Source organism: Aspergillus uvarum, assembly GCF_003184745.1.
Source record: "Aspergillus uvarum CBS 121591 unplaced genomic scaffold BO82scaffold_2, whole genome shotgun sequence".
Classification (NCBI taxonomy): domain Eukaryota; kingdom Fungi; phylum Ascomycota; class Eurotiomycetes; order Eurotiales; family Aspergillaceae; genus Aspergillus; species Aspergillus uvarum.
The window spans coordinates 255,647-282,420 of record NW_020291299.1 but is presented as its reverse complement, the minus strand read 5'-3'; the positions used below and the strand labels follow the sequence as shown (position 1 = coordinate 282,420).

General features: G+C 49.0%; 10 protein-coding genes across 10 annotated transcripts; 5 read left to right on the top strand and 5 right to left on the bottom strand.

Annotated features, from left to right (window-relative positions):
• Positions 1 to 1,095: 1,095 nt before the first annotated feature.
• Positions 1,096 to 1,832, top strand: BO82DRAFT_428127 (cytochrome P450; the record flags this gene model as incomplete). The annotated part of the gene is made up of 3 exons (XM_025640416.1): positions 1,096 to 1,242; positions 1,335 to 1,431; positions 1,479 to 1,832. 3 exons carry the CDS (start codon positions 1,096 to 1,098, stop codon positions 1,685 to 1,687), a joined length of 453 nt encoding a protein of 150 aa, XP_025496951.1. The 3' UTR covers positions 1,688 to 1,832.
• A 33-nt stretch (positions 1,833 to 1,865) lies between these two features.
• Positions 1,866 to 3,103, bottom strand: BO82DRAFT_349891 (DSD1 family PLP-dependent enzyme). The gene has a single exon (XM_025634001.1). The coding sequence runs from the start codon at positions 3,024 to 3,026 to the stop codon at positions 1,920 to 1,922; it is 1,107 nt and encodes a 368-aa protein (XP_025496950.1). The 5' UTR covers positions 3,027 to 3,103; the 3' UTR covers positions 1,866 to 1,919.
• A 2,463-nt stretch (positions 3,104 to 5,566) lies between these two features.
• On the bottom strand, positions 5,567 to 7,297 carry BO82DRAFT_349890 (cytochrome P450). Its single transcript, XM_025634000.1, has 2 exons — positions 7,240 to 7,297; positions 5,567 to 7,187 (listed from the first exon to the last, which is right to left on the bottom strand). The coding sequence occupies exons 1-2, from the start codon at positions 7,276 to 7,278 to the stop codon at positions 5,727 to 5,729; spliced, it is 1,500 nt and encodes a 499-aa protein (XP_025496949.1). The 5' UTR covers positions 7,279 to 7,297; the 3' UTR covers positions 5,567 to 5,726.
• A 693-nt stretch (positions 7,298 to 7,990) lies between these two features.
• BO82DRAFT_360487 (uncharacterized protein) lies at positions 7,991 to 8,674 on the bottom strand (the record flags this gene model as incomplete). The annotated part of the gene is made up of 2 exons (XM_025636767.1): positions 7,991 to 8,081; positions 8,202 to 8,674. 2 exons carry the CDS (start codon positions 8,672 to 8,674, stop codon positions 7,991 to 7,993), a joined length of 564 nt encoding a protein of 187 aa, XP_025496948.1.
• Positions 8,675 to 10,294: 1,620 nt separating this feature from the next.
• Positions 10,295 to 12,049, top strand: BO82DRAFT_412522 (polysaccharide lyase family 1 protein). Its single transcript, XM_025639845.1, has 6 exons — positions 10,295 to 10,627; positions 10,815 to 10,958; positions 11,014 to 11,139; positions 11,188 to 11,284; positions 11,390 to 11,623; positions 11,693 to 12,049. The coding sequence occupies exons 1-6, from the start codon at positions 10,428 to 10,430 to the stop codon at positions 12,029 to 12,031; spliced, it is 1,140 nt and encodes a 379-aa protein (XP_025496947.1). The 5' UTR covers positions 10,295 to 10,427; the 3' UTR covers positions 12,032 to 12,049.
• A 1,628-nt stretch (positions 12,050 to 13,677) lies between these two features.
• On the top strand, positions 13,678 to 15,419 carry BO82DRAFT_388371 (uncharacterized protein). The gene is made up of 5 exons (XM_025638379.1): positions 13,678 to 13,968; positions 14,024 to 14,526; positions 14,578 to 14,630; positions 14,680 to 14,730; positions 14,894 to 15,419. Exons 1-5 carry the CDS (start codon positions 13,773 to 13,775, stop codon positions 15,159 to 15,161), a joined length of 1,071 nt encoding a protein of 356 aa, XP_025496946.1. The 5' UTR covers positions 13,678 to 13,772; the 3' UTR covers positions 15,162 to 15,419.
• A 518-nt stretch (positions 15,420 to 15,937) lies between these two features.
• On the top strand, positions 15,938 to 17,571 carry BO82DRAFT_360484 (flavin-containing monooxygenase; the record flags this gene model as incomplete). The annotated part of the gene is made up of 2 exons (XM_025636766.1): positions 15,938 to 16,318; positions 16,471 to 17,571. The coding sequence occupies 2 exons, from the start codon at positions 15,938 to 15,940 to the stop codon at positions 17,569 to 17,571; spliced, it is 1,482 nt and encodes a 493-aa protein (XP_025496945.1).
• Positions 17,572 to 19,693: 2,122 nt separating this feature from the next.
• Positions 19,694 to 20,697, top strand: BO82DRAFT_412518 (alpha/beta hydrolase; the record flags this gene model as incomplete). The annotated part of the gene is made up of 2 exons (XM_025639844.1): positions 19,694 to 19,798; positions 19,858 to 20,697. The coding sequence occupies 2 exons, from the start codon at positions 19,694 to 19,696 to the stop codon at positions 20,644 to 20,646; spliced, it is 894 nt and encodes a 297-aa protein (XP_025496944.1). The 3' UTR covers positions 20,647 to 20,697.
• Positions 20,698 to 22,792: 2,095 nt separating this feature from the next.
• Positions 22,793 to 23,221, bottom strand: BO82DRAFT_397319 (uncharacterized protein; the record flags this gene model as incomplete). The annotated part of the gene is made up of 2 exons (XM_025638920.1): positions 22,793 to 22,941; positions 23,098 to 23,221. The coding sequence occupies 2 exons, from the start codon at positions 23,219 to 23,221 to the stop codon at positions 22,793 to 22,795; spliced, it is 273 nt and encodes a 90-aa protein (XP_025496943.1).
• A 435-nt stretch (positions 23,222 to 23,656) lies between these two features.
• BO82DRAFT_324978 (putative 3-beta hydroxysteroid dehydrogenase/isomerase) lies at positions 23,657 to 25,112 on the bottom strand. Its single transcript, XM_025632849.1, has 2 exons — positions 24,473 to 25,112; positions 23,657 to 24,413 (listed from the first exon to the last, which is right to left on the bottom strand). The coding sequence occupies exons 1-2, from the start codon at positions 24,885 to 24,887 to the stop codon at positions 23,842 to 23,844; spliced, it is 987 nt and encodes a 328-aa protein (XP_025496942.1). The 5' UTR covers positions 24,888 to 25,112; the 3' UTR covers positions 23,657 to 23,841.
• Positions 25,113 to 26,774: the final 1,662 nt, after the last annotated feature.

The following is a 26,774-nucleotide window of genomic DNA, read 5'->3' as shown; positions in this document are numbered from 1 at the left end:
GTTTTGCCAACAACAAGGAGTTTATATCCATACACCTATACCACAAGATCCGGGGAAGGGAATCGGCAAGACTACCCCTGTGGGCCCGCTCACTGCCCATCAGCAGTATGTACATAGCCTGTCGGATAGCCTCGAATAGGGATCGTCTTCACGCTCTCATCGACCTGGATGTTCGTCAAGCCATAGCATGAAGAGGCCGGCACGCCTTCCAAAGGGCAAGACGAAGGCGATGCTGTGTCGAGGCAAGACCTGACCGAGTAGATCATACGGGAAATGCGCGTCATGTCCGAAATATCAATTTGCAGACTCTAGGGAGGCTGCTTATTTGCCAAATACATTGCTTTCCTGGCAAAACCACTAACCAGCAGGATATGGACAAGCGGTCAGCCTCCATCTGCTCGACTGACCCTCCCCTGATTGTTACCATTGAAGCCCAGACACTAAACTCTGTCAAAATCAACAAAGAAATAGAGTGGGTCGATTGGGCGCCACTGTTGGTTAGATCGACAAGATGGCGCATCTAGTGCTTATGCTCGGATAACCAACACTGGTACTAGTTTCGCGCCATCTCGAGCGGAATGACATTTGCTCTTACGACAAAGACCCACCATCTAGTTGAGCCAGGCTAGATGACCCAACCTTTTCTATTATTCCTTGACATGCAACTGAAGCTAAGATCTCACCGACTTGGAAATACCACCCAGTGTACCCGGGTAGAGATTTCGTCGTTCGCGCTACGGGCGTACATCTAGCTATGTGAACTGTACGCTCTGCCACAACTTGCTTCCTGTCTTTGTCCCTCAGCGTCTTGTCTTTCCTGGCCTGGCTTGAGGCTCTGTAATCATGGCAGTCACTTTGCCTTTCCTTGCTTCTCTCATCACTGATCTTCTGGTAAGCATTCTTCCACCAAGACCGGTCGAGTTTGACTTGAACCCTATCTAACCGAACCACCAAGTTCCCTATGTTTTCCGCCATCAAGCGACTAATACGCTCCAAACAGCCATCACAGGCATTCTGTTCCGCTTGTTACAAAATCCGACCGTCCTCGACCGTGTGACAAGCGAGGTGCGCGGTGCATTTGCCTCAGCAGGTCAAATGAACGTCCAGACGCTTCTGAAGCTGCCTATCCTCGGCGCTGCCATCAAGGAGGGTATTCGACTCATATCGCCTGTGCCGCTTGGGTTGACCCGTCTTGTTCCCGAGGGTGGGCACACCATCGCGGGGGATTTCTTCCTAGAGGGGGTAAGGAGCCCTAACCCTCCCCAAATCATAACCAAACCGTGCGTTCAATTGAACCACCAAGCGGAAGGACTAATTCGTATCGCAAAATGTAGACCGTCGTCTCCTACATGCAATGTGTCGCCAAAGTGTGCCCGCACAATTACAGCGACCCTAAGGGCTTTCACATCAACCGCTGGTTACGGCCGGAAGGTAAATTCGGGAAAGACCGTCGACGCGCGACCCAGCCATTTCTCCAGGCCCGCGCGATTGCATCGGGCAAAATCTGGCGCGGATGGGGATTGTTCTCATCCTGGGGAAATTGCTGTCTTGTTGTGATCTCCAGGCGCAGGGTAGCCTCGATTGGTGGGAGGATCAGGAGACATACGCGGTGTGGGCCAAGGCGCCGGCTGCCGGTCACGTTGCTGGTTCGGAAGGGACTGAATTAAAGTGCCGTGATATGAAGTAGACATAGGAATATCCCCGATTGGGCATCAGCCATGTGTAGCTGAGAGCGCCATTGCCGTTTAAGGTCGGGATCAATAGCATGCTTGGTAGGCTTTTCGAGTGCTTGGTCACTGCCGCGCAAGCTAGACCAGAAGCCCTTTAGAGGGCGTAAACTGTAAGACAGGGGCACGCATCGAATGTTATTCATTTCTGCAATATGAATTTGGGAATTATTATCTTGCAAATATTCCACTCTACTGCACCTTCCCCCTAGAATCCACCGACCAGATCTCCTCAATAACCCCATTCCGATGCGCATAGTAGAAGTCATGCAAATTGATAGTCGGATCAATATGACTGGGAACCATCTCCACCCGATCGCCAATCTGCAAATCGGTGGTGCCTGCCTCCCAGCTCAAAGCCCCATGCTCATCCCCAAGATTAAGATGGACGTATTTCGCATCCTTGCACTCCGCCAGCCCACTATCGGTCGTCAACGACTTCAACCCGGCATCGATAGTGACCTGCCTCTCCCCCTGCCGACTGATCACCGTCGACAAGATCGTCAGACTGTTTGCATAGAACCTGCCCACCGCGTTGCGGTAGTCCGTATCCATGAAGATAAACGACCCCGGCTGCAACTCCGTGACCCCAGGTACAGAGGCACAGAATTCGGCCGTGCCCGTGCCCCCCGTCGTGACCACCTCAATATTGAATCCTTCCTTGCGCAGCGTCTCAGCAGTGCCCGTCAAGATAGCCATCGAGGCCAGACACTCCCTCTTCCTTTCCTCCCGGCTGTGCAAATGCTGCAAGTGGCCCTCATACCCCTGCACGCCGATCAACTTCAGATTCTTGAGATTATCCGCAATATGTCTCGCCAACTCCAGCGCAGCATCCGTATTCGCCACCCCCGTGCGGTGCAGCCCGACATCCAGATCGATAAGCACCGCCAACGGCGTTTTCACCTCGGCTTTGCCGAGCGCCGCATCGATGGCCGTCGCCCCCACCGCGCTGTCCACCACGATCCGGATCCCCGGGTGCCTTTGCACCAATTCCACCAACCGCTGTACCTTGGGGCCCCCAATGATCTCACACGTGATCAGGATGTCGTCGAAGCCGGCGGCGGTGATCGCTTCCGCTTCGGAGACTTTGGCCACGCAGCAGCCCTTGGCGCCGGCGGCCACCAGTTTCCGGGCCAGGGCGGCGCTCTTGGTAGTTTTCAGATGCGGTCGGATGTTGCGCCCTGTGGGCAGGAGGGTGGAGAAGAGTTTGTGGATGTTGGATTCCATGAGGTCCAGGTCGACGATCATGGACGGGGTGTCGAGGGTGGAGAGGGGGTCGCCGATTTTAGGGTTGTACATTTTGGTGGTTGCGGGGTGTGTCGTGTATAGGGAGAGGGGTTATTAGGTTGGTGGAGGAATTGGTGATCAGGTGTAAGGAAAATAGGTGGGAAAGTGGGAGAGCCTGAAGGGGGGTTTACATTATTTATGAGGGAATTTGGGGAGCGATGCATCTTGCCCCTCGTTTCGGGGATTAGGCTTATCTGCATTGCAGGAACAGCCGTGCACGGCCGCCAAGGACAGAGAGGGGGGAAAGGGGGAAAGGGTCCCTGGCTGATAAGATATCGCGATAAGCCGATAGTGTAGTGTCCAGCAGATGATAAACTGTAGGGTGAGTGTCATCACCCTTGATCTCAATCTTGCATAAGCCCTATGAAGGTCATTTTGCTCGCAGCTCAAGTACAATTATAACAGACATAAGATAAAAGTGTCCCCCCTCTCAAAGAAAAGACGCCAATGCTTTGATTGTTCATGTGTGAGGCATGGTGTAGCAGTATCTTGGACCAGATGCGGGGAAGCATACCAGAGGCACGGGTGGGGCCGATCATGCCTATTTCCGGGTCAACCGGACACACCCCTGTACTTGCTCAGTTGAACAATCCGGATCGAAACAACCCGCATGCGGCAGGTTACTAGGATCGCAATTCTTGGTATTCATATAACTGCTTAGGACAAAGCAGAGCTTCAGAATATTAGATAGAGTGTGCCGAGAATATTACTCACACGCTGCGTAGAATTCTGAGGTCATGTTATTTATTGTGTGATGCCCATGATATACATCGATGCACAGACGTGGATGTCGGTATTGAGCCGCTGAGAATGACATATTATTGCAGATACGTAGGCATAGCTACAGCAGTCTTGGATTCACATAAGCAACTGCTGTATCTTTCATCAAGTGCTACAGACCCTGGAGCCACCCACTATCCCCACGTGTTCTCCGGGAACGTGTCTTGGGTCCCGGGCCTTCCCGCTTGCCCAACGTAGATTTGGGTGCGGCAAATGTCATCGCTTCAAGAAACCCCCTCGCAGACCTGTGAGCAATGCATACCAAACAATAGACAATCTCCTCAAGTGGTCAGAGCACGGCAGATGCTTTACTGAATCTCTTACTACCAACACAATTTCATAAAACTCATGCATTACAGCTGACTGTAGCCTCATCCCAAAGCTTCTTTTCCTTCGTTTCTTAAGCACAGCCAAAACATAAAGTAAGCCACTCTGGATGTTTTCCTGTGACTATAAGTTTTATTCGCAATACTAAATATAAGAGATCATTTACTCAATCTTGCTATGTAGATATAGTCATAATTCGGGCCGCACTGGAGTGTGTGTTTCCTTTCTGCAATGGGACGTTTTCTGTTTATAGTCTTACAAGGCCCTCCCAAGAAGATCGTGGGTCCGTTTCCGTGTAAGCGAAGGATGGGGGTCGGGAAATCCTCTCAAGACAGTGGGATTGAGTATGCACTCGACTAAGTACAAAGTTCAGAAGTAAAGATGCCTGTAGCGGGATCAGGGGCGCTGCGTCGAAGCACAGCCACACGCTGGTCGGCCTTGTCGGTTTCCGTAAGGGGCCCACATTCACCCACGGCGGCCCATCACGCTATGGAGAAGATAACCCATAACCTCAGAGGAACCTCCGGCCAATTTCCGTCATTTCAATAATCCGCCACACGCCATCTTCCTCTTCCCAGCGATACCGTTTCATCAAGAGACTTCCGTGCGCTACGCCCACCACCTTTACGGTGCAATCCCCTTCCTCCATGACTTCTTTGTAGGTTATCTGGTTCTTAGGGCTGGTCCAGTAGTTCACATAGAATTACTTGCTGAAACCCTCCTGGTCGAAGCCTTTGGTCTTGTAGCGGATATTTTGAGACATATTCTTTGACATCGTCAAGGTCTTGGCTAGTGAATGCTTCACCATACTCTTCGAATAGTACTTTGAAGGATAGATGAGACATTATGGGATGAGGGTGATGATGATAGAGACGTCGCCGGGCGTTAGACAAGCAAGATAGTGATTGATTTATCACTGTTCAACTAGGACTTCCTTGGACACAGGTCTTGAATGTAGAGAGAAAGCTGAAGACTTCCTCCCATTGCTGGGTGTTTTCCATGTTGTTTATAGGTTGCAGATAGTTGCCACCGATACGTTGACGTAAGAAGATAAACAGGAGGGTATACCAAGGCTGAAGCTTCGGGAGGAGGGGCAGCTGAGCGTGCCGATTTACGCAATACGTCAGGTTGGCGAGCTGAATATCACTCCACTCCATGAGCAGTGTACACTGTTTACAGGAAATATTACCGATGATCAGCATTACGGAAGTGCGATCGGAAGATATCAGCCAGCCACAGAGTAGAATATCTAACATGTGGGTCCCTACTTGTACCTCATGTTTCGGTTCTCGAATCTCAACAAACCCAGATATCCAGATGCACTAATCTGCATAGTATATTGGTCCAGCTCGTTGAAATAGCGGAATGTCACTCCCTTGTCCTAGATTAGTGTAAACCTTCACAGGCACCAAGTCCCGTGATTACCAACTGCTCAGGCGAAAGCCTGTCTTCATCTGGACAGATCCAGCCGCTGTGATGGTCTTTGCATGTACAGCCGTATAATGTTCTATTACACTTTTCAAAGCATTCGCCCTCACGCTTCCTCCATGTCTGATCATTTGCAATTCTCAAACACAATCTGAGACAGAAAAAGGCATCCCTATGCTATTGAACCGCCCTTACCCTCACCACTGTCGGCTTCTTGTCCCAGAACCACCAAATTGCCTGCTCCTCCCACCGCGGCAGCTCCATCCCCGGTGGCACGGAAAGATCATATCTCCACAATAGTCGTGCAAGCACCAATCTGAGCTCCAACCAGGCCAAACTCTGGCCAGGGCAATTATGCTTACCCAACGAGAACGGATGGAACGCGATCCGGCTGTCCCCGCGGAACCGCTCCTCACCCAACCACCTCCCCGGTGCAAATGCCTCCGGGCTGGTGTAGTTGCGCGACGAACGATAGCTCGCAAACGGGGGGATAGACACGATCATTCCCTCCGGCACAAAATGGCCCGCCACAGTTGCTCCCCCACGGGGCACCTGCCTCCGCATCGCATCCGGGATCGTCGGACACAGCCGCATTCCTTCATTCAGCACTGCGTCCTGAGACGGGACCGACTTCAGCCGTGTAGCTGTGATGTCGCTCTCTTTCTCGAAAGTCCGCCTTAGCTCATCTACCAATGTACCAAGCACATCAGGCTCTCGCAGGAGGTGATTCACCACCCCAGTGATAACAGTGGTGATCGACTCACTCCCCGCGGCAACGAGCAGCATCGCGTTGACCTCCATCTCCTCCTGCGTCATCGCCTGCGAAGCTATCATTGTACCTACTAGATCTGTTTTCTTTGCAGATGAATGGTTAGCAACCCGCTCCGCAACCTTCTTCTCAGTAACCCTCCACATCTCCATGACAGACTTCAACGCCTCAGGCGGCGTGATGGCCATCAGAGCTCGATACAGAAGCGGATAAAACTTCAACGACCCCACGACAATGGCAGCCTTGAACTGGCTGACAGTCTGCACCCACGGATGATACCGTAGGCCATCGAGGCACCCGAACGACGATCCCCAGGTGAGATCGCCTATCACGTCAAAGGCGAGGTAGTTGATCCATTGAACAATGTCCACGTCCGCGCATGCGCTGCTGCTATTAGTGACCTGTGCATCAAGCTTGGTGAACAACCCATCGATGTATTTCTGCACGATGGGTTCCTGCTGCATGGCTGACTGCTCGGAGAACCCCGGGGCGAAGATTTTGCGGAGTCGCGTATGCTCGGTCTCGGAGCAAGCGATGAGATTCGCGGCGGTTTTGCCGGGGGGTTGGTCTTTGTATTGATGCGGGCGGACGAATTCGCGGTCCGCTGGGGTGGAGTGGGACGAGGATGAGTCGGTGCGGGAGGGGGTGTAGATGTCGCGCCAGGCGGCCGGATCGAGGAAGGATAATTCGTCCGGGGCGACGCGGACGACGTCGCCGTATTTCTCGTGGAGGGCGCGGATGCAATGGGGCAGTTGACCACGGATGTTGGTTAGGATGAAGGGGAAGCGGAAAGCGCGCCAGAGGAGTGGGCCAGGGTAGCGGGATAATGGGTGGAGGTAGAAATTGTACAGGATCCGCGTTGAAATATACTGGGCTGGTTGTTAGAGCTGGGGTCTTTGTCTTTGGGTGAGGACGACTTGCGAGGATGGTTGGAAAAATGAGGATGGTGAGGGAAGTCATTGTAGCGATTTGTGGGAGGTGGTGGTGGGAGGGTAAGTCGTACATGACAAGTGACAGGCATAGAGGGCGTAAGTAGTGAGCGGAGGTGTAGTTTATATATGATAGGATCAGACATGCAATGGTAGGCTTTTTACACAAGTCCCTTGGTCATGTTAGGGCTGACTCGATCATGATGACCACCGCAAAGACGGGGGGCTATGTGCTGTCTGTGGCTAGCAAGGGGGCTTCCTATTGGCCGGTTCGTATCGGCGACTGGCTCCACTGCACTACTAGTAAACTTGTATTGTTCATACAGTATCGGGGCTTCGATGATTTCACATTCAACAGCACAGCTTACTTCAGTGCATCGCATAGCACAAGCTCTTTCGCCATAGAACGTATCCATCCCGGAGAGTGGCCATCAGAGCGTTGTCTGCACAGCTCAGCGAAGCAATGTGCCAGCGTACCGTAAAAAGGATGAACGGGGTTCATCATAGACCACATGTAGTAAAGACTTTAGAGTGGCTGTCATGCTTACTTTTTTCATAACAGTGGGTCTGTTTGGTACGAGGTATGGTATTTGTGGGAGAACCCGTGAGTTGAATGCGTTTCTTACCAAGAAAGTATGGTCCTATGAAGTATATTATAACAACAGACCTGTTGTGGAGGTCAAGAGTTGATGTTTGATTGTCGTTTATTGCAGCTTATGACTTAAGCTTCCTGACGTTCATACCTAACTCGCCATGGCTTGAGACTCCAAGCAGAGCATGACAAGGTGCCGAGCGTCTTGCATGGCATTGCATGGTAATAAAACATTCTCAATTCTAGATTTAAGACAAAAGTGATTTTATTCAATAACGTATGGTATTGCAGAATTCAAAGCATGCCTGCGTACGTACGAAAGGCGATCGAGGAAGTTAGGGTGTAGAGCCTTCAAGGCTCACTCTATGCCCAGCTCCGCCATCCGAGCCGTATTAAAGCGAGACACCAACCGTAGTGCGTCAGCAATGAACGATTTCGAAACCTTCTCCGCAGAGATGACAACCTCCTCTGGTCCATCAGGCTCAAGCCGAGCACGGTTATAGCGGAACCGGAACGTGGTCTCGGGGATTACTTGTCCGGAGTGGCGTTCGATCACCCCAAAGGGGGGCTTAGCATTCCCGAAGCCTGACCCCACGTCCATCTGGTACTGACCCATATGCAAGACCACGTCATGCTCATCAATTTCCAAATTACTGGGAACGGTGATCGTGCTGTAGCCAGCATGCCCGGTGTAGTTGATGAAGTGTATCGCCGGCACTGTAAAATGTTTCTGGTGAATGTCGTAGATCGTGAGCCCCGTGCTGACTTTTCTGATGGTGCAGTCCGTGTCTACAGCCAACCACGATGCCAGGGCAACAGCTTCTGCGTGAGACATAATTGGATTAGTCACAATGGTTTAACTAGAGAATCTCAAAAGGATGAGAGAGATGAGTGAAGAGACTGGTCCCCTTACCGGAGTACAGTTCTGCATTTTATATCTTCTCGTCACGGCACGTCTATCAGCATGGAGAGTGGGATTCAATATCGAGTCACTAGCACTTTTGTTTGGAGAGAGAGGTTCTCAAAGGTGAATAAAGTGCAATTACCGAGAAATGTGCTCCCAACACAAAAATTTAATATAAAGTTTTCATTATTCATTGTGCGTCAGCGCATCGCTCAAAGCAAGGATCATGGTTTTGTGACAAGCACCCGGGAATATGACCATGCAAAGCCTTACTGATTATTTCGAAAGCTAAGCTGGCGACGTTCCCCTGTTGATCCCATGTCTGCAGCAAACGTTCTTGGCGCGCAGTGAGTCGCCGATTATAAATGCATTATACTCTCTACCGTTAAGAATGTACGCGATGCCTTTTTGGAGCCAATCGATGGGTAAGATTCAAGCGCAGGCTGACTTGGAATTGTCTGACGGCTGTTCGTTGTATCGTAACACGTGGGCTACTTATGAGAAAGGGACAGATGGAGACGTTCAAAGTAAGTCTGCGTCAATTACACGGGCCTAAGATGAAATCCGAGTTGAATGAACGGCCATTGGCTGCAGACACAGCGGGCCATGATATAAATACTGCGGGCATCCTTAGTTCAAGAGACCAGTGTGAAACGGATGAAGACAGCTTCTAAGATTCGTTCCAAGGCCGACACTGTTTTTCCCTTTTCTCATGGGAAATTCCTTAAGCGAACAGCCTAGATGACAGACGAGCGAAGGTCGCCGCGGTCAGATTGTACGTATAAAAAGATGTACCCGCCTCAAGGATACCACTGTTCTTTTGCTATCTCTGAACGCGAATCACTGGATTTGGTACTGACAGAATCGAGAGCGTCATCAGACACTCTCATTAGTTTTTATCCGATGTGCTTATCTCTTTCGTTATATGATATCGGACCGTCAGATGCTTAATGAACTGTGTTATATGCATTGGTCTTCCGGTTCCTTGATTGCAAAATGCAACTAGTTAGGTGATGATACTGAACCTGTTTTATCGCAACAAGTGCCCACCACGAATCTCGCAAGCAAAGTCAAAATAGTCGCATTATCATGGATTCGAACGATTCACATTTAGAGGGAAATGACTTCTATCCAGCCTTCTTGGCGGTCAGCAACATATCCTCCTCCTTATACTGAAGCATACTATAGCCCCACGGACAAATCTCTGCAAACGGCGGAAATGATGAGATGGGCCCTCCGTCAATCAGTCTTTGCGGAACACCGCCCAGACATTTTAGTCTAAAGCAATTTGACAAGACACTAGTCATTAGGCTCGTAGAGCTGGCCCCGCTTCTCTTCATGCTCCCTTGCTTCTTAGTGGGTGCACTGACACCTTGGCCCCCAGCCGGCAGATTCAGCACACGGGAAGTACTCCGCACAGGACGGGAAACTGTGTGGCGCGCCTCCATCAATCACGGCTGAGGAACTTCACCACATGGTTTGCAATTTACGGATATTCACTAATCCACCATTCTCTAATCACTTGTCACCGGCCCCACTGCTCTTCATGTCCTAGTAGGTGCTTTAAGTGCTACCAGTCAAGTATTCCCTATATTGACCGGTGGGGTTGGAAAACACATATAAAGGAGTTGTACTCGGCGAGTTGAGAGTAGAGCACGGTCAAGCATTATTGACAATCTCCACTATGGCATTGACCACTGTTCTCAGTCTTTTGGCCGTTGCGGCCCAGCTCGCCACAGCTGTGGGTGTTTCCGGTGCGGCAGAGGGCTTCGCGAAGGGTGTCACTGGTGGTGGCAGTGCGACTGCGGTTTACCCTACCACGACTGACGAGCTGGTCTCGTACCTCGGTGACTCCTCGGCGCGAGTGATCGTTTTGCAGCAAACGTATGTGACATCTACCTAGCCCTAAATACCTTCCCCTCAACGAGATTCATGGTGTCGGAGGGCATGGCGGCACCCGATTGGCTCCGTCGGCCCACCGCCCGCTGAGGGCTGGGGATAGCCTCATCTCGGACATATGAGCTTATTCATGTTCGCGTCTATCGACAGAGTCATGAGCTAAACAATATAGATTTGATTTCACTGGCACCGAAGGCACCACCACTGCCACCGGATGTGCCCCATGGACTACTGCGAGCGGTTGTCAGCTCGCTATCAACCAGAATGACTGGTGCACAAACTATGAGCCTGATGCTCCAAGTGTCTCCGTGACCTAGTACGTGTCTATCATATAGCCAATTCGCAATCGCCAAATGCTAACGATATGTTAGCGACAACGCTGGTGTGTTGGGTATCACCGTCGCATCGGACAAGACTCTTATCGGCGTTGGATCCTCCGGCATTATCAAGGGCAAGGGTCTTCGCATTGTCAGCGGTGCCAGCAACATTATCATCCAGTCAGTCTCAAGATTACAAGGCTGTAGCTGTCTTCTAACAATGTCTAGGAATATTGCAATCACAGATATCAACGAGAAATATGTATGGGGTGGTGATGCCATCACCCTCAACAACGCCGATATGGTGTGGATCGACCATGTCACGGTTCGTCACCCACTGCCTCCATCTCCGTCATGTCTTCATCCGCGTTCTGTTTCTTCCAAGAGAATTCGGTCTATTTTTCTTCCAGCATGGCTAACAAGCAAGTAGACCGCCCGCATCGGCCGTCAGCATGTCGTCCTCGGCACCAGCGCCGACAACCGCGTCACCATCTCCAACTCGTACTTCAACGGCGTCACCAGCTACAGCGCAACGTGTGACGGCTACGCATACTGGGGTTTATATTTCGACGGCTCGTCTGATCTGGTCACTCTCCAAAAGAACTATATATATCATTTCAGCGGCCGGAGCCCGAAGGTCCAGGGCAACACGCTTCTGCACGCCGTAAGCGAAGATTTGCCTCAATTGAATACCTGTGCAGAACCAGAAAGACGACTAACAAGCCGCTACTAGGTAAACAACTACTGGTATGACTCCGATGGCCACTCGTTCGAGATTGGTAGTGGGGGTTACGTGCTGGCCGAAGGCAACGTCTTCCAGAACATCGACACTCCCGTCGAATCGCCGGTATCGGGACAGCTATTCACCTCCCCGGACTCGACAACCAACGCCGTTTGCTCAACCTACCTTGGCCGCTCGTGCCAGATCAATGGGTTTGGAAGCTCGGGCACCTTCTCGCAGTCGGACACTGCTTTCTTGGTTAACTTCGAAGGCAAGAACATTGCGACTGCGTCGGCGTACACGGCAATCCAGACTACCGTGCCGAGTAATGCGGGACAGGGCAATCTCTGAGCAATTAGCCAGCCCTGGGGTATATCTCAAAGTATCTCTCGAGCTGTTTTGTAAAGAGAGAGCAGCAAGATAGCTAGGTAGGAATAGTACATATGCACATTTGGCATTATCATCTGGAAGGCCAGTAATTAAATCCTACATACAACACTGCTTCCTCCTCACAGCTGACACGCGGCAATAACACGAAGCCTTGACCGGAACATCGGCCGTTGCAACGGCGATATCCCGCGCCGACTGCATAAACACCGCCTCGTCACTTTTTCCCTGCCGAGCAAAGCACTCATAAGCCCAGGCCTTACTCGAAAGACATTCGACGTCCATATCATCGCGCAATTTTGACTTAGTAAAGCAATTCTTGCCTACCATGGTCAAATCCAACGACGGACATGTCGTTGCTGTTGCAAGCATGGCCTCATTTGTTACCCAGTCACAGAACGTCGGGTACGCCTGAACCAAGGCCGCGGCACTTGCCTTCCACGAAGGACTAATGCAAGAGCTTAAGCATCGATATAATGCCCCCAAGGTTCGAACCAGGTAACATCATTTCTCGTTATTATTTCCTCTCTTTCCTTTTTGTCCTGACATGATCAATCCGCCTTTCAGCATTATTCTTCCAACCTGGATTCGCACTCCCCTGATTGAGAAACTCACCAAACCTTTGGAGTTCAATGAATCCGTCCTTGATGCAGACACTGTCGCGAGTGCAATTGTTAAACAGCTTTACTCGGGTTACGGGGGGCAAGTCATCATTCCTGCCAGGCTTAACATAATGGCCGGAATTAGAGGCTTCCCTTCCTGGCTTCAGGAGTTCTTTCGCGGCGGCATGGCGAAGACATTAGAACCCGCAGGGTGCTAGCGGTTGCTGGAACGCATATGGACCATATACCCTAGTGCTTGGGTGGTGCAGAACTGCTCTGCTCTATCTCCAGCAACAGATAGTAAGTAGGCTGTCGCAACGCCCTTGGCTTGGAGGGGCTATCATGGGACAATAAATGACCTATTTGGAATTTTTCATGGTGGTGTTTTTATAGACGTGCAGGTTATAGATACACTCTGAACCGGCTCAAAATCCCACACTACCTTCATGTGATTTCTTGTTCTGCTATAGCAAACGACATTAAGAATGCACACGATCCCTACCTGCCGATATGGGTAACCAGTGCTTATAATATAGGCGACACCCCTTTCTTTACAGAACCAGGAAGAAGGCGTTGTCATCGAACTGAGAAAAAACCAGGGAAAACACCACTGCTACAGAAACTCCGTTAGGCATGTTCTCGGATTACTCAAGATAATCAAAAGTCTTCTTCCCGCCTTAGCATCGATGTGGCAAGTGGAGGACACGCTGAACATGAAATGACGTTTTGGATCCGATAATGGACAACTTGGAAGGAGATCGAGCGGGGCATTTCCGTGCCGGCCAAATCTATTGCCCGATGGCCGCAATCGTCCGCCGTACCGTACTCTGTAGATTCGGTGGTAAGACTCAAAAGCCCGCCTTGGCGGTCGGTACTTAAGTTAAAAGACAACCGTAGTTCCGATTACTAAACGGAGCAGATCAAATGGGGCGCCGCAACACGAAGTCACGAGACCGGACACGAGGCCAGTCACCGGAACCTCTCGCCACCCCACGTGCGCTCCATACCTTATCCTGTATCGATTGCTCATTTCCCTTCAGGTGGCAGTAGTCACTGTTCCGAGTCTTTTGTGTAATCTCAAAGCCATTCCATCCGATATCGTCATGACGAGAAAGGGTCTCAGTGCAGCGGAAATCAAGCCGTGGTCCTCGGGTCGTGTTTTGACGGGGAGGCAAAGAGAACGCAAGCGACTGGTCAACCGTGCTCGCGGCCATAGGTCCAGAGATCGTCTTCAACAATCCACAGAAGCTATAGAAAGGGGAATATCCCGGATTGAAGAAGAGCTTCTGAAGTATCTTGGTGAGTAATTGTTACGAAAGAAGATTGCACAGTACAGATGCTAAACTATACATAGGATCAGAGTTCGACACAGCAGCATCAGTCAACCCACGGGTCTTCCATACACATGAAGATTATAACGCAAATACAGCGCCTCTAAAAATACTACCGGAATGCACCAAGACCAATTCGACGTGCCAGTCCATGAGAATCGGATCTCTTCATTCCTCGGTGGCTAGTCAAAAAGAAATTATGTGTCCGTTGACCGAGAAACCAAACATGATTGCCAGCTTCAATACAAGTGGCTTAAGCATTAGCTCTCATATGAGTTATCTATGGCGGGCTAGCATGGTCCTTGGTACGATTCATCTTCTACATCCAACACAAGTTTGCTTTGACGATGCGATCAATCAACATGCATTGATATGTGGGGTCATAGACGGCTGGCATACTATTATGCGCAAACAACCTTGCTGTCCCGTTTGGAACATCCTTTGTCGGATTGACATGAGCATCAAAATACGCAGTGGAACTGAGACCCGGCTTGCCATGCTACGTGGAATACATCTTCTTCTTCTTGTAAGTGCTTACCTCCGTCAGTGAGCCAAGATATCAAAATAACAGTGACAGTGCTTTGTCTCTCCCCATCTTTATTACACTCTGCCGGAATGGTACCGCCCAAAGTAAGTCAGACTTTGATAGATATAGAATCTGTATGGCTTATTAAAAAAGGGAACGCGGAGGGTTAGATTCGCAGGATATTGTTTCTGATTACTTTGCATGGTTAGTTTACCTGCACCCACGCTAATCTCCTTGTTTTCTTTCTTTTACTCTTTTTACCTCAGGCTTCGTACCCTTTTCATTTCAATGTAATCGGACCTTGCCGGGGATGTCATCCGCTGATATGTAGTCTGCTTATACGTGTTCAATTTCACTGACTTATCAGGCCTGAACTACGTGACTCGCTCGCTTCCACTCGACAGCCGGAGTTGAATGATACTTTCTGGCAATTCTTTGCCAAATGCTTCCGCTTCATATGGCCCCATGGAGTTGTTAACGCGATCGATGTGGATTTCTGTTCCGGTACCTACAAACTTTCCGGCTCATTTCATGATGGCACGCAGGAAGTCAGTCGCTATGCATTAGATCCTGAGTTTTTCGGTTTTTATCCTGAGCTGAAGGGAATATTGCCCATTTATGCCGATTCACGATGAGGATACCATGCGGCTTTTTGCAGAGATACTTGCAGCATTTGTGCGGGGCAATATTCTGAGACAAAGATTACTCTGAAGATGGGGCTTCTGCTACCAAGTGCAAATCAAGCATGCATTTAGTCTCGTGAGTGACCGGTTGATTGTGCGGAAGACCAGTGCGGCCACTCGGCAAATAAAAATTCTGCCGGCAAAATCACATGCGGGAGAATGAAATATACGTATACTACCTACCTAACTACCCTAAATAAGAAAAATGACAAACAGTATCTTATAAATAAGAACCTTTATAACAATACTTTCGGCCTCTAAAGACTCTAAATCCTATATTGTCTCCACCCCCACTGTGATTTGGAACTGTGGAGTAACACTGTGACCGGAGTTCTCGGCAAACAAAGAAGAATCGGGGAACTGGATGAGCAATATCACTATTGCTTTCACGGAGATTTCGACAGAAACAGTCAAATAGCAGAAGCTCAGGTATTTCCCCGCACCGTCCCGGTGTCATGGGCTCGCATGGCGGGACCGGTTGGGTGCGATTTAATTGCCTCCAATTGGTCTCTAAGTGTTGCCGGGAGTGGAGGACATAGAACATCCAAAATAGTACCGAATTTTGAATATCTGATAATCAATAATTTACAAATGTCCCAATGGAGCGAGAAGTACAGCAACCCAACGAAGCCTGTGAGCTTATTTAAAGTCATACTGGATTCTTCCATACGATATCCATCGAAGTACGCGATGAACCTGCCAATGAAAGCTTGTTAAATCTCGTTAATATGGACTTATTTCTTGATGTTGTGATTATTGGCGCTGGCATGTCTGGCATCAATTTTGCGCATCGCCTCCAGCAGTCTAATCCTACTCTCTCCTTTGTTGTCTTAGACGCACGGAACTCAATTGGCGGAACCTGGGATTTCTTCAAGTATCCTGGCATACGATCTGACTCCGACCTATACACATACGGCTTTTCATGGTATCCGTGGACAGAAGACCGCGCGATCGCCGATGCAGCGAGCATCAAACATTACCTGAATAAAGCGATCGAGTACACTGGCCTGGCGTCTCATATCAAGTTGCGTCATAAGGTGACGAAGGCAGATTTCAGCAAGGAGAGCGCAAAATGGACGTTAACAGTTGAGGAGGATGGTCGGATAAAAGTTAGCATCCTATATCTCCACCGTTTGAATCGGTATTTTGCAAGCACTATGTCTTTTCGCCTTCCACCAGCTTCTATTTCCGCCTTTTCGTCTCCATATGACTCTTTGTTCAAGCACACGGGATATGAGAAATGGTACTAAACATTCATTAGTCCATGATCTCTCGATACACCATATTTGGTACTGGATATTACGACTACGAACAGCCTCTGAGTACGACAATCCCAGAGCTCAGTCAATTCAAGGGACAGATAGTACATCCTCAGTTCTGGCCTGATGATCTAAACTACAAGGATAAAAGAATTGTGATCATTGGGTCAGGTGCGACAGCAGTAACACTACTTCCCAACCTTGCCAAACAAGCAAAACAAGCCATCATGCTGCAGCGCAGTCCAGGATATATCGTGTCAATGGATAACAGAGCCTCACCGTTGCTGAAGTGGCTTCTTCCGAAGGCGCTTGTCTGTGGAGTGCTAAGGTTCTGGTTCCTGACTTCGCTTTTTCTTCAGTTCCAATTCTGCCGCAAATTCCCAGAGTTTTCCAAGCGGAAGCTGAAAGACAACATGAGGCGCCAGCTCCCCCCAGACATTGATATCCAACCACATTTTTCGCCAAAGTACAATCCTTGGGAACAGCGGCTCTGTCTCTGTCCCGATGGAGACTTCTTCGCTTGTCTGCGAGCCGGTACGGCCTCGGTAGTGACAAGCCGCATCCGTGGATTCCGGGAAAATAGCCTTCTACTGGAGAAAGGAAACAGAATCGATGATGTTGACATCATTGTGACTGCGACTGGGCTCAAGCTGGTCTTTGCGGGGAAGGTTCAGATCTCAGTGGATGGTACCAGCCTCGATACCTCAAAAAAGCTTCTTTGGAGAGGTTGTATGTTAGAGGATACACCAAATGCTTGCTTCCTCATGGGTTATACTAATGCTTCGTGGACCCTTGGAGCCGATGCATCGGCTGTTCTCTTCTGCCGTCTGCTGTCCGATATGCAACGGTCACAACAAGCAACTGTGACACCCTGTTTCCAGGGAGATACGAAAGAAAGGACCTCGATGAAAACAGCCTCATATTTGAACCTAAACAGTACCTACGTGGCAAAGGCCACAGCCGCCTTGCCAAAGATAGGTGACAGAGGCCCGTGGAGGATGCGGCGTAATTACTATCTTGACTATTGTATTGCACGATGGGGTAATCTTTCTAATAGTCTCTCTTTTGGCAAGGACGATGTCACTCAGAAGAAGAACTTATAAATCTTCTTCCTCAACCAAATCGATGCTTGTCGGGAGCAGAGAATACTACCATGCATAATCCTGTTGTGAAAAATCCCTCATGCTGCTACTCTCCTTTTCAATTCCCAATCCGTAGCTGCTGATATGGAATTCACTCTGTGCATAAATTGAATTATCCCCTCTAATAGTTTTCATACTACTATCACTTTCACGGAATTGAATCAAGTTCCTTTGGATGCTGTATTATGTACAGTACCAGACTCCTCAAACTGATTTTTACTTTTCTTCCTCTATAATCGTGATGGAATTCTTTTTTCTTTTTCTTTTTTACTGGACAGCAGATGGCCTTGGCTTTTCTCGACCTCTTATTGATCTTGAATGTTGGCCTTCAGCTTTCCTGAAACCAATTTGGCTAATACTTTCCTGGCCCCTTTCTTTCCTCTCTTGAAATATCCATGGCCAGAGAGCCATATGAGCCGACCATGGGGCCGAAATAACTCTTTGGATAACCTGAGGGAGCCGACAAACTCTCATCTCCCTGTAGTAAGGTTTGATATTTTTAGCTCAGCGAGGGAATACGCTACTCTCTAATGGACAAATCTAGGCCCACGCAATCACTAGAAACAAAGGATGTCTACCACTTATCTTGCTAAATGGGCATGCGCTTTTCGCGTATTTCACATGCCTTTAAATACTCACTCTCAGCCTGATGAAAGAACCAGGGTGTATAATATTTGCAAAATTCTTTTGTTACATTCTTTCCTGACAGTGTTTTGGAACATTGGGCGTGTATGCTCTATGCTGAGAACAGAAGCTTTTGAGAAAGGACAAAAACGTCAAAGATGACATCCATAGAGCCTTCTCTCTTGCGTGCTAGAGAATGCGAAGGGAACACACAAATATCCAGCTGCGAAAAGCCTACCAGCAAAGTGCTTACAGATGGCGTGCCAGTTGCCATAACATGCGGGTAAGTAGGCCAATATGGAGGGACGCGCTTGGTCTAACTCTTCTAGAATCCTGGTGGCTGCATTCATCGTCTTGTTTTACCTATACACTCGGGCTCGTACAAGACAAAAACAAGAGGATCGTGAAGAGACCTCTGGGTTTTATCATTGACGTCCACGGAGGAGAAATAGCCGCTCATGGATTCGTGTCCTTTTCGACTATTGAGCGGTGAAACAACTTGAACGGGACCGCAGGCGCATCTCTTCATTCGCGATAGAAACTAGCACAAGCAATATTCCAATCGAAAGCGGAGGGACCAAGAGGCATGTGACCCCAGTTGGCTTAGCGATGTTGAATGTGAAGACCATAATCTGACTGGCAACGGCATTGTTACTGCCTCCTCATCTTGAACGGCGACGGGCCTGTGTCTCGGCACCTCACAATGTATAGCAGAAGCTACTTTATCTTTTCTCCGATCCTTTCTTAAAGCCCTGTTTGACTCTACAGTATCCTGTTTTCCTTCTAGTATCTTTTGATCCCAATTATTGGCGCAGCAGTTCTCCTATTACTGACCTAGACATTATGGCAATAGACGTATTAGCTGATAACTTTCTATCCGCTTACTAAGCCACATTGTACTTCGCTCCCGAGATGGTGGGGGTCCACACCTACTTGCACATGAGGACTTGCGCGAGTCCTATGCCACTTGCATCTCGCTTTAGGATCGGTGTTGTCCCACTTGGTCGCCTGCTACAATACTAATTTAGGCTTGTGACGTATTTCAGTGTGTGGTGGACAAGAGACTGTCGAGGGTGAAGGGGACGGGATACTCGACGGACTTGGGCCGGGGAGTGCGATTTTCCCAAATCCGATTGGTCAGCTTACAAGCCGGTGGAGAGACAATAAACCCAGGCTTACGTGGGGCTAGAGCCCGCTGGACCCGGTTGGTTGCAAGATAAGCTATGAACGCCCTTGAGTAAATCAGAATCCTGGTGTTCAACGACTTATCGATGCGTCGACCGAAGGAAATTCTATGTTTAATATTTCAAGACTCTTTCCACTACAAATGGTGTGCCTACTATAAGATGGCCGAGTCCCTGAAGTTGTGGTTGGAAACCCGTCTACGATTTTCTTTTCTTATTGAATCCAGGGTTTATGATTGATTTTCCTCTCTTGTTTGCATCATTCTCATCTCACAATGGCTGGTGAAAGAGTTCACTTTACAGCTTACGACGGGCTCAGGCTTGCTGGGATACTCTACAGTGCAGGGGAGCAACGCCCATGCGTGATCATGACAAATGGAGTAGGTTCCCGCATGAGGTCTGCTGCTTCCAGGGCTAATTGATTAATCTATTTCTCCAGTTCTCCGGGCTAAAAGAACAGTTTCTCCCGGACTTTGCAGCTCGATTCAACGCCGCCGGCTACACCGTTCTGATCTACGACAACCGTTGCTGGGGCGAAAGCGAAGGCACCCCGCGGAATGAAGTTGATCCCCTGCTTCAAACGCGAGACTACTATGACGCATTCAACTACGCGACAACACTCCCTTCGGTGGACGCGACCAAGATTGTTTACTGGGGCAGCAGCATGTCTGGGGGCAATGCGCTGGTTGCTACCGCGGTGAACAAATGTGTGAAAGCAGTGATTTGCCAGGTCCCATTTGTCTCGGCAGAGCCAATGATCCCAGCATCGACAGTACTATGTCGCACGCTTCTGCAGGATCGTGCAAGTATCATCCGCGGGAAGATGCCGTTGATGGGGCCGATTCTTCCTGCATCGCTGGAGGAGGTTGTTCTGGGCACATCCAAGGCGATATTGAAGGATGCTAGTGCGGTTGTGTTTGTGGAGGAGATGAACAGACGAGGTCTCAAGATTGAGACCTTCGTTACGCTACAGAGCCTCTTGCATGGAGTTGGAAATGAGCCAGCAGCTTGGGTCAGGCGTATTGCCCCGAGGCCCATGCTCATGGTAGTTGCGGACCAGGATGTCACCTGCCCGGTCGAGACGCAGCTGGCTGTTTTCAATCAGGCATTGCACCCGAAGACGTTGCATATTCTGAAGGATACTTCGCATTTTGATCCGTATTTTGGGCCTGCATTTGAGGAAAATGTCCAGGTGCAGCTGAACTTCTTGAAGGATGTGTTCCAGTGAAATGGTAGCCTATCCCTAGCTGATTTCCTCGATCAAGCACCAGTTAGAAAGCAACACCTTCTCCGGGGCCCCGCGATGAAGGTCCTAACATACCCCCAATCGACACCATCCGCCTCAGCCACGAAGACCACCTCGACAACCAAAAATTGTATACTAGATTGGAGATGAGGGGCAATATGTCTTTGCCGTCTATTCGTGCATGATGAAGCTTTGGCTCCCGAGAGAGCTGCCTTGCCTCAATGTACCTATCATATATTCAATACCAATTACCTGAGGAATCCTAACCACGGTCAACAAGATTTCATATTCTGGCAGTCCATGAAATTAACTTGAGCCCGAAAAATATGATTGCGAAAAGTCGTACAAGCTATACTCTATTCAAGAGATCCAATTTCAATGTTTTTAGCCCATGTGGAGTCTTACAAGTCTCATCATAGAAATGGTTCTGAAGCTATTATTTCTGAATAACTTTAGGTTCTTCTCATTGAATTGCGTTTATTGTTGAGTGCAAGTGGTTTGTAGAGAGTATGGGGGTAACAACTAACATCTTGATAGGCATAAACACCAACATGCGGAAACAAAAGTACTATGTACGTATTGTCGAAGATGAATTCATTTTCATATGACCACGGCATGGGTGAGTCTTGAGGGGTTAATGAAATGCAAGATTCGTGCTGAATGTAATGATCAGGGACTTGGAGGTTCCAAGCTTGTGGATGTAGGTAACCGCGCGCCTGTGTGTCTAGCATTTGGAAAAGGTGATATCATGTTCTACATATGATTCGTCCTGCACGACGCGAGTAGAGCTTGTCTTTCAAATTTCCCTTTGGCTTGGGAGGCCCACGACCGGCATAATGTATGAAAAGCATCCAAAACGTATATGATCGCTGGAAACCATTGGCTAAGATCAGAAGTAATAAATCCCGCAAAACTCGCAAAGCTCGCAGAATCCGTGTGAGGTACGGTCTGCGGGTGAATCCGGGGGTGGTGCGCTCGAGCCGGAGCAGTGTGTCCACTAATTCAGGGGAGGATGCCGCTGGGCTGCAGCGGGTCGAGCGCGCGCGCGGTGGTTGTGAGATAATGCTGGGGGAACTGGATTATACAAGCATAGAATAAATTGACAGGAATAAGAACGACACCCACGCTCACTTTCTTCTGCGGCGGGATTCCAGCTCAAGAAGAGAGCAGATCGGTCTCGTCGTTCTTCATCCGGCCCGGCAGTCTCATCTTCGCGAAGGCCAGCTCCAGTGGCAAACCGGGGTCTTTCTTCACGCGCGGGGGCAAGAAGGCGTGGAGCCACTTGGCCATCGGCCCCGTCGCGGAGCCCTCAGGAGACTCGATCTCCATCTCCCACGTCCGCAGTAAAACCTCGCCATCGCGCTCGACCAGGTGGAGGAACTTGTTTAGGTGTCCACGCCGCCGGATGATCCCTGCGTGGCGGGGGTGTTTGAGCACGGCGGCGCTCTTACAGGCTCTCTCCTCGCGCGGCTTTCGGCTTTCGAGGTCGAGGGGCGCGACGAGCACGTAACCGGATTGGAATTGGTAGCGCATCTCGGCAGGGTGCTGGAATCGTGGGTTCAAAATTTGGTTCTAGACAAAGGGGTGACAATAGATGATGATCTTGGGATATTTGGGGAGAGGGGCGAGGGAAGCTTTGTGCTCCTTTATAGGCCACGGAAAGGCATTGTACCGGTCAGACTTTGTGAGACGACAATGGCATTGTTTGGATGAAAGAGCACCAACATGAACCCTTGCAATTCATTGTTATGATCGAGACCAAGTATATACTTTTATCCCTTGTTTCAAGTCCAACTGGTACACCGCCCAGGGCCTCCAGCTAGTAATCACAAAGAAATCACGCGCTTATATGTTGCTATTCCGGACCTGCTTTAGTTTTCAGCCGAAAGGGTACTGCGTACAACCTAAGGCCCAGCACATGGGCTGCCTGAACAATGACCAATAACGACCAAGTGACAAGACACGCTCTACTTCTATCATCCTTTCATATTCTACTTCTAAAGTCACATCTGGAATATCCACGTTAATGGACAGAGAACCTTCTTCTCCACCCCTAGCGTCAGCCAGTGTACCCTCTCATTAACCTCTTCTTCCTCCAAAATCCGTCATAGGTCCGCCTGATGGCATGTCAAATGCTCCCAAGATTCAAAGTGAATCGGCACCATTGCATTCCTCCGAACACCCGCATCAGATGCGCGATCTGCTGTCCGTTAAAGGTGATCTGCATCATCCCCTTGGGAGTCGGAAATAAGGCGTTTCCCATGTTCAGCACCGCGACTGCAACATGTCACTGTTCCCGGATACGGGCCAGCTCGGCGATCCACACAGTATCGCCAGAGAATTAGACCACATTCGGGAGGCCGTCGTCACTCACTCCGAAAGACTCGCTTTCGACGATAAAGCCTGTGACCTCACCACCGGGGAAGTGCTTACAGGGACTGCCTGCAATACCGAAGTGCTTGCCGCTGATAACCGCCTCCACGGTCTGCCAGGGCTGCAGACCCACGACGGCCGGCTCCTCGAACTGGCGTAGCATTGAGGTCGACGGCTGTTCCATGAAGCCCCAGGGTTGTCTATCGGAAATGTATTCCGGGCCTAGATGATATCAATTAGCTAGATTTGTGAGGTGTACTAGGATTATCTTGTACTACTGTACTTGATACTCTATTCAAATAATCTTATATATTTTTCATTAACTGTTGAAATCTGCTACTATAGTTGTTAGTAGTATTGATTATTATGTATAGTATATAATGTGAGTTAAATCTGAAAGATAGTTCTAGAGGCCTCACAACGGCTAAGAGGGCAAAATAGTTTGATGAACAAATGACTCTCGAGACCAAGGGTGCCAATGTATTGCCTTACGGTGTTGTTGCTAATCTGCCTAATTCGCAGGGCCGTCGCTGCCTTTGTGGCCTGCTCCCTCGTCTGTCACATTGTTGATGCCTCAGGCCTGATATATAGTATTTTTTTGTGAAGAATTGCAAGGGTTGGAAGGTCTGGTAGGGCCCTTACATAAATCTGTTACTTTTGTCTACCGATTGGACTTAGAGAAAGTCAACCTCAGAATGGAATAAGAAATCAAGAATTGAAAAATAGACATATAACAGAATAAACAGGATAGTGATTTATGGAAGTCAAGATATAATTCAGTTCCAAGCTCTCCGTGGCTCGGTCTTAGAGGAAGCCCAATTGCTGGTCCATCACGTTGCGCACCATCTCCTCCCAAGACCGCCATTGCATTCCCAATTCAACTTCGGCTTTGGTGGTATCAGTCGGCATAGAGGCGCCCTCAGCGCGCTCTGTAAGCTTGACACCAACATTGGGGTAGAACTCGTGCGCAATTCGAGCGACCTCTTTCCATGTTGTTGGCGGCCCAGAGAGCAGATACTTGGTACCATTCTTTATCTTCGGGTCTAACGCCTTGATGTGGGCCTCAGCAACATCTTGGACGTGAACACCCGTGATGCCTCCAAGTGGGACGCCTCCCATCACACTACCCCAGATGATTCCATTGGATCCTGCTTCAATCTCTTTGGCGGAAGATTGCACGAGATTGTGCCCGAAGACAAAGGACGGATGAAGAGTCACCAGGGAGTACTGCGGGTTTTCTGTCTTCCAAAAATCCCATGTCGCATTGTTCGCAAGCAGCTTGGACGCTCGGTACAAAGTCATCGGTGTTGCCGCGGGATTACTGGGATCAACAAAATCTGCTGTGGCATCCACGGCCAAATCCCAGTCGTTATCCTCTGTGGCTGATGTTAGCATGGCAGGGATAGGAGCCCTAAATTATGTTCATTAAACATACCTCTAATGACACCACCGTTCAGAAGTCCAATAAGAGGAATCAAGGAAGCGATAGATGAAGTAACCACCACCTTCTTAATTCCTGGAACCTTAGCTGCCTCCTTGAGTACAGCCAGCGTTCCTTTCACCGCGGGGGGGAAAAAAGCTTCCTTGTCGGTGCCGTTGGCAAGAGGCGACGCTAGGTGGAGGACATAGTCCACTCCATCCAGCTTCCCTCGAAACGCAGCCTCCTCGGTGAGATCTGGAACGATGACAAATTCCAGTTGCTCGCGGTACTCTGACAACAATGATTCGAGTTTCTCGGACTTCTGGCGAACGGCAATTCGAAGTTGATATCCGGACTTGAGAGCTTGAACAGCCGTGGCACTGCCAATAAAACCGGTAGCACCAGTTATGAAAATCAACGGAGCAGGCATGATGCAATGGTACTTTGAAGAATCTGGATAATGATTTATTTTGAACTGGTATCAGGGCGATCTTTATAACATGAGAGTAAATCGATCATCCATTCCTGTCGCCGGATACGGGTACGAAAATATCCGAGATGATGGTGCCATGACTTTCCACCGGCTAACATCGAGCCTGATGGCCCATCACCAGTATCCAAGTCATGAGCAAGAAGATAAGGACCTCATACATTACTCATCATCCGCTCCCTGGTCGTAATCAAATAATCCCCGAGCCCTGGAACATGGAACCATGCAGAAGATATTCTACTGTATTAAAGTTGGTGAAAGGTGTCAAGGATACAAGGAGGACCCATATAGGTGGAGATTTGTCATCCATGGCATTGATTACCAACAAGATCTCATCCCACGATTGGGAGAGTTATTGTTAAATAGCCTTGGCATAGTGTTGTATGAATAGGCTTCTATACACACGTATATGGTTATCATTACTTTTCATATCATTACCTCAATCATGTCTACTCAGAAGGCCGTTGTCGTTACCGAACCTTTCGAGCCAGGGGATTTCGCGCACGCCAAGAAGTTCACTCAGCTGGCTCAGGCTCTTTTGGCTAGGGCAAGATCAAAGCCCCATCCGCCCAAGATTGGAAAGGACGGTCTACGTGGTGTCTTGGAAGGGATAGACCTGCTCAGGACCAACAAAGTCAGTGGTGCGAAACTGGTTTACAACGTTGGGGAGACTTTTTAGTTAGGGAGATCGACACATCATTCACGTATAGTTCATCATAAATAAATCTCAGTTCGGAGATCAAGTACGATAGCCCATTTTTGACTTGTCTCGATTGCTCGGAATTGTAGCTATACTACTTTCCTGATATGCATGTATATCTTATTGGTTTAGATCTTGCCAAGTACATTCTGCGCCGATATCCTAGAGTGTCAGCACCAAGCGGCCTTGATCATTCGAATATAGGTAGCCAGCGTGGCCAAAGGCTACTTCGGGCCTAGGACAACTAGTCAAGATTGTTGAAGTTGAAGGGGATCCATATACTCCAGGTGTATCCGTATCAGGGCAGGGTTAGGCTCGTATTCGTACCTGTAGCCACGTTTGGCATGCACAGAGATCGGCGATGTGGCGGAAGCCGAGTCCGTACAAGCCACAATCCTGCTTATTTGACCATGTCCTGCTCCGTTGACTGGTGCAACTTGTCCTCACTTTTTAACTTTTCTTGCGTTTCAATATCCATTTTGCACTTTTTTGCCCCCGTTTTTTGGATTCAAGCAGTCCCCCTTGCTGTCTCAAAACACATTTGTAAGCATCTAGGGTTGGGCGGGAAGACGGTGGTATTGATTAGTGAACATGCCGAGGCGAAGGTTGGAACTTCGGGGCAAGTTACAACTGTTCTTCCAATTCCAGGAGTAAATCCAACTTATTGGTCGATCAGGAAACGCCGTAAACGCCTGTCGGATTCCAAGATAGTCGATAGGAATGTAATAACAATCCGAACGAGCCACCTGCAAACACCATATAATTTTTATGCATACCAACGACTTGAGAAAACTGATATCTTTACCATTTCTGTTTCAATTGGCATTATCTTAAGTAAAGTGGACAGAGCCTCTTTATGGAATATGATAGTCTATGATATTCAACGAGGGAAATCTGTTATTTGCACAAGGAATACGGGATACGATATAGTCGGTAATATATGTCATTGTATAATCTGTGTGTCACTATTCTTAAGAGCTCTATCAATACTCGGCCCGCTATGGACCACCAAGGGTAGGTAGAGTGACCTCCTGGTTGCGTCAGCTGGTAAGCCAACGAAATCCTCTAAATGTAGATCAATATCACGGTCTTACGCTTGATATCAAGTTCGTTCGTTTACAGTTATT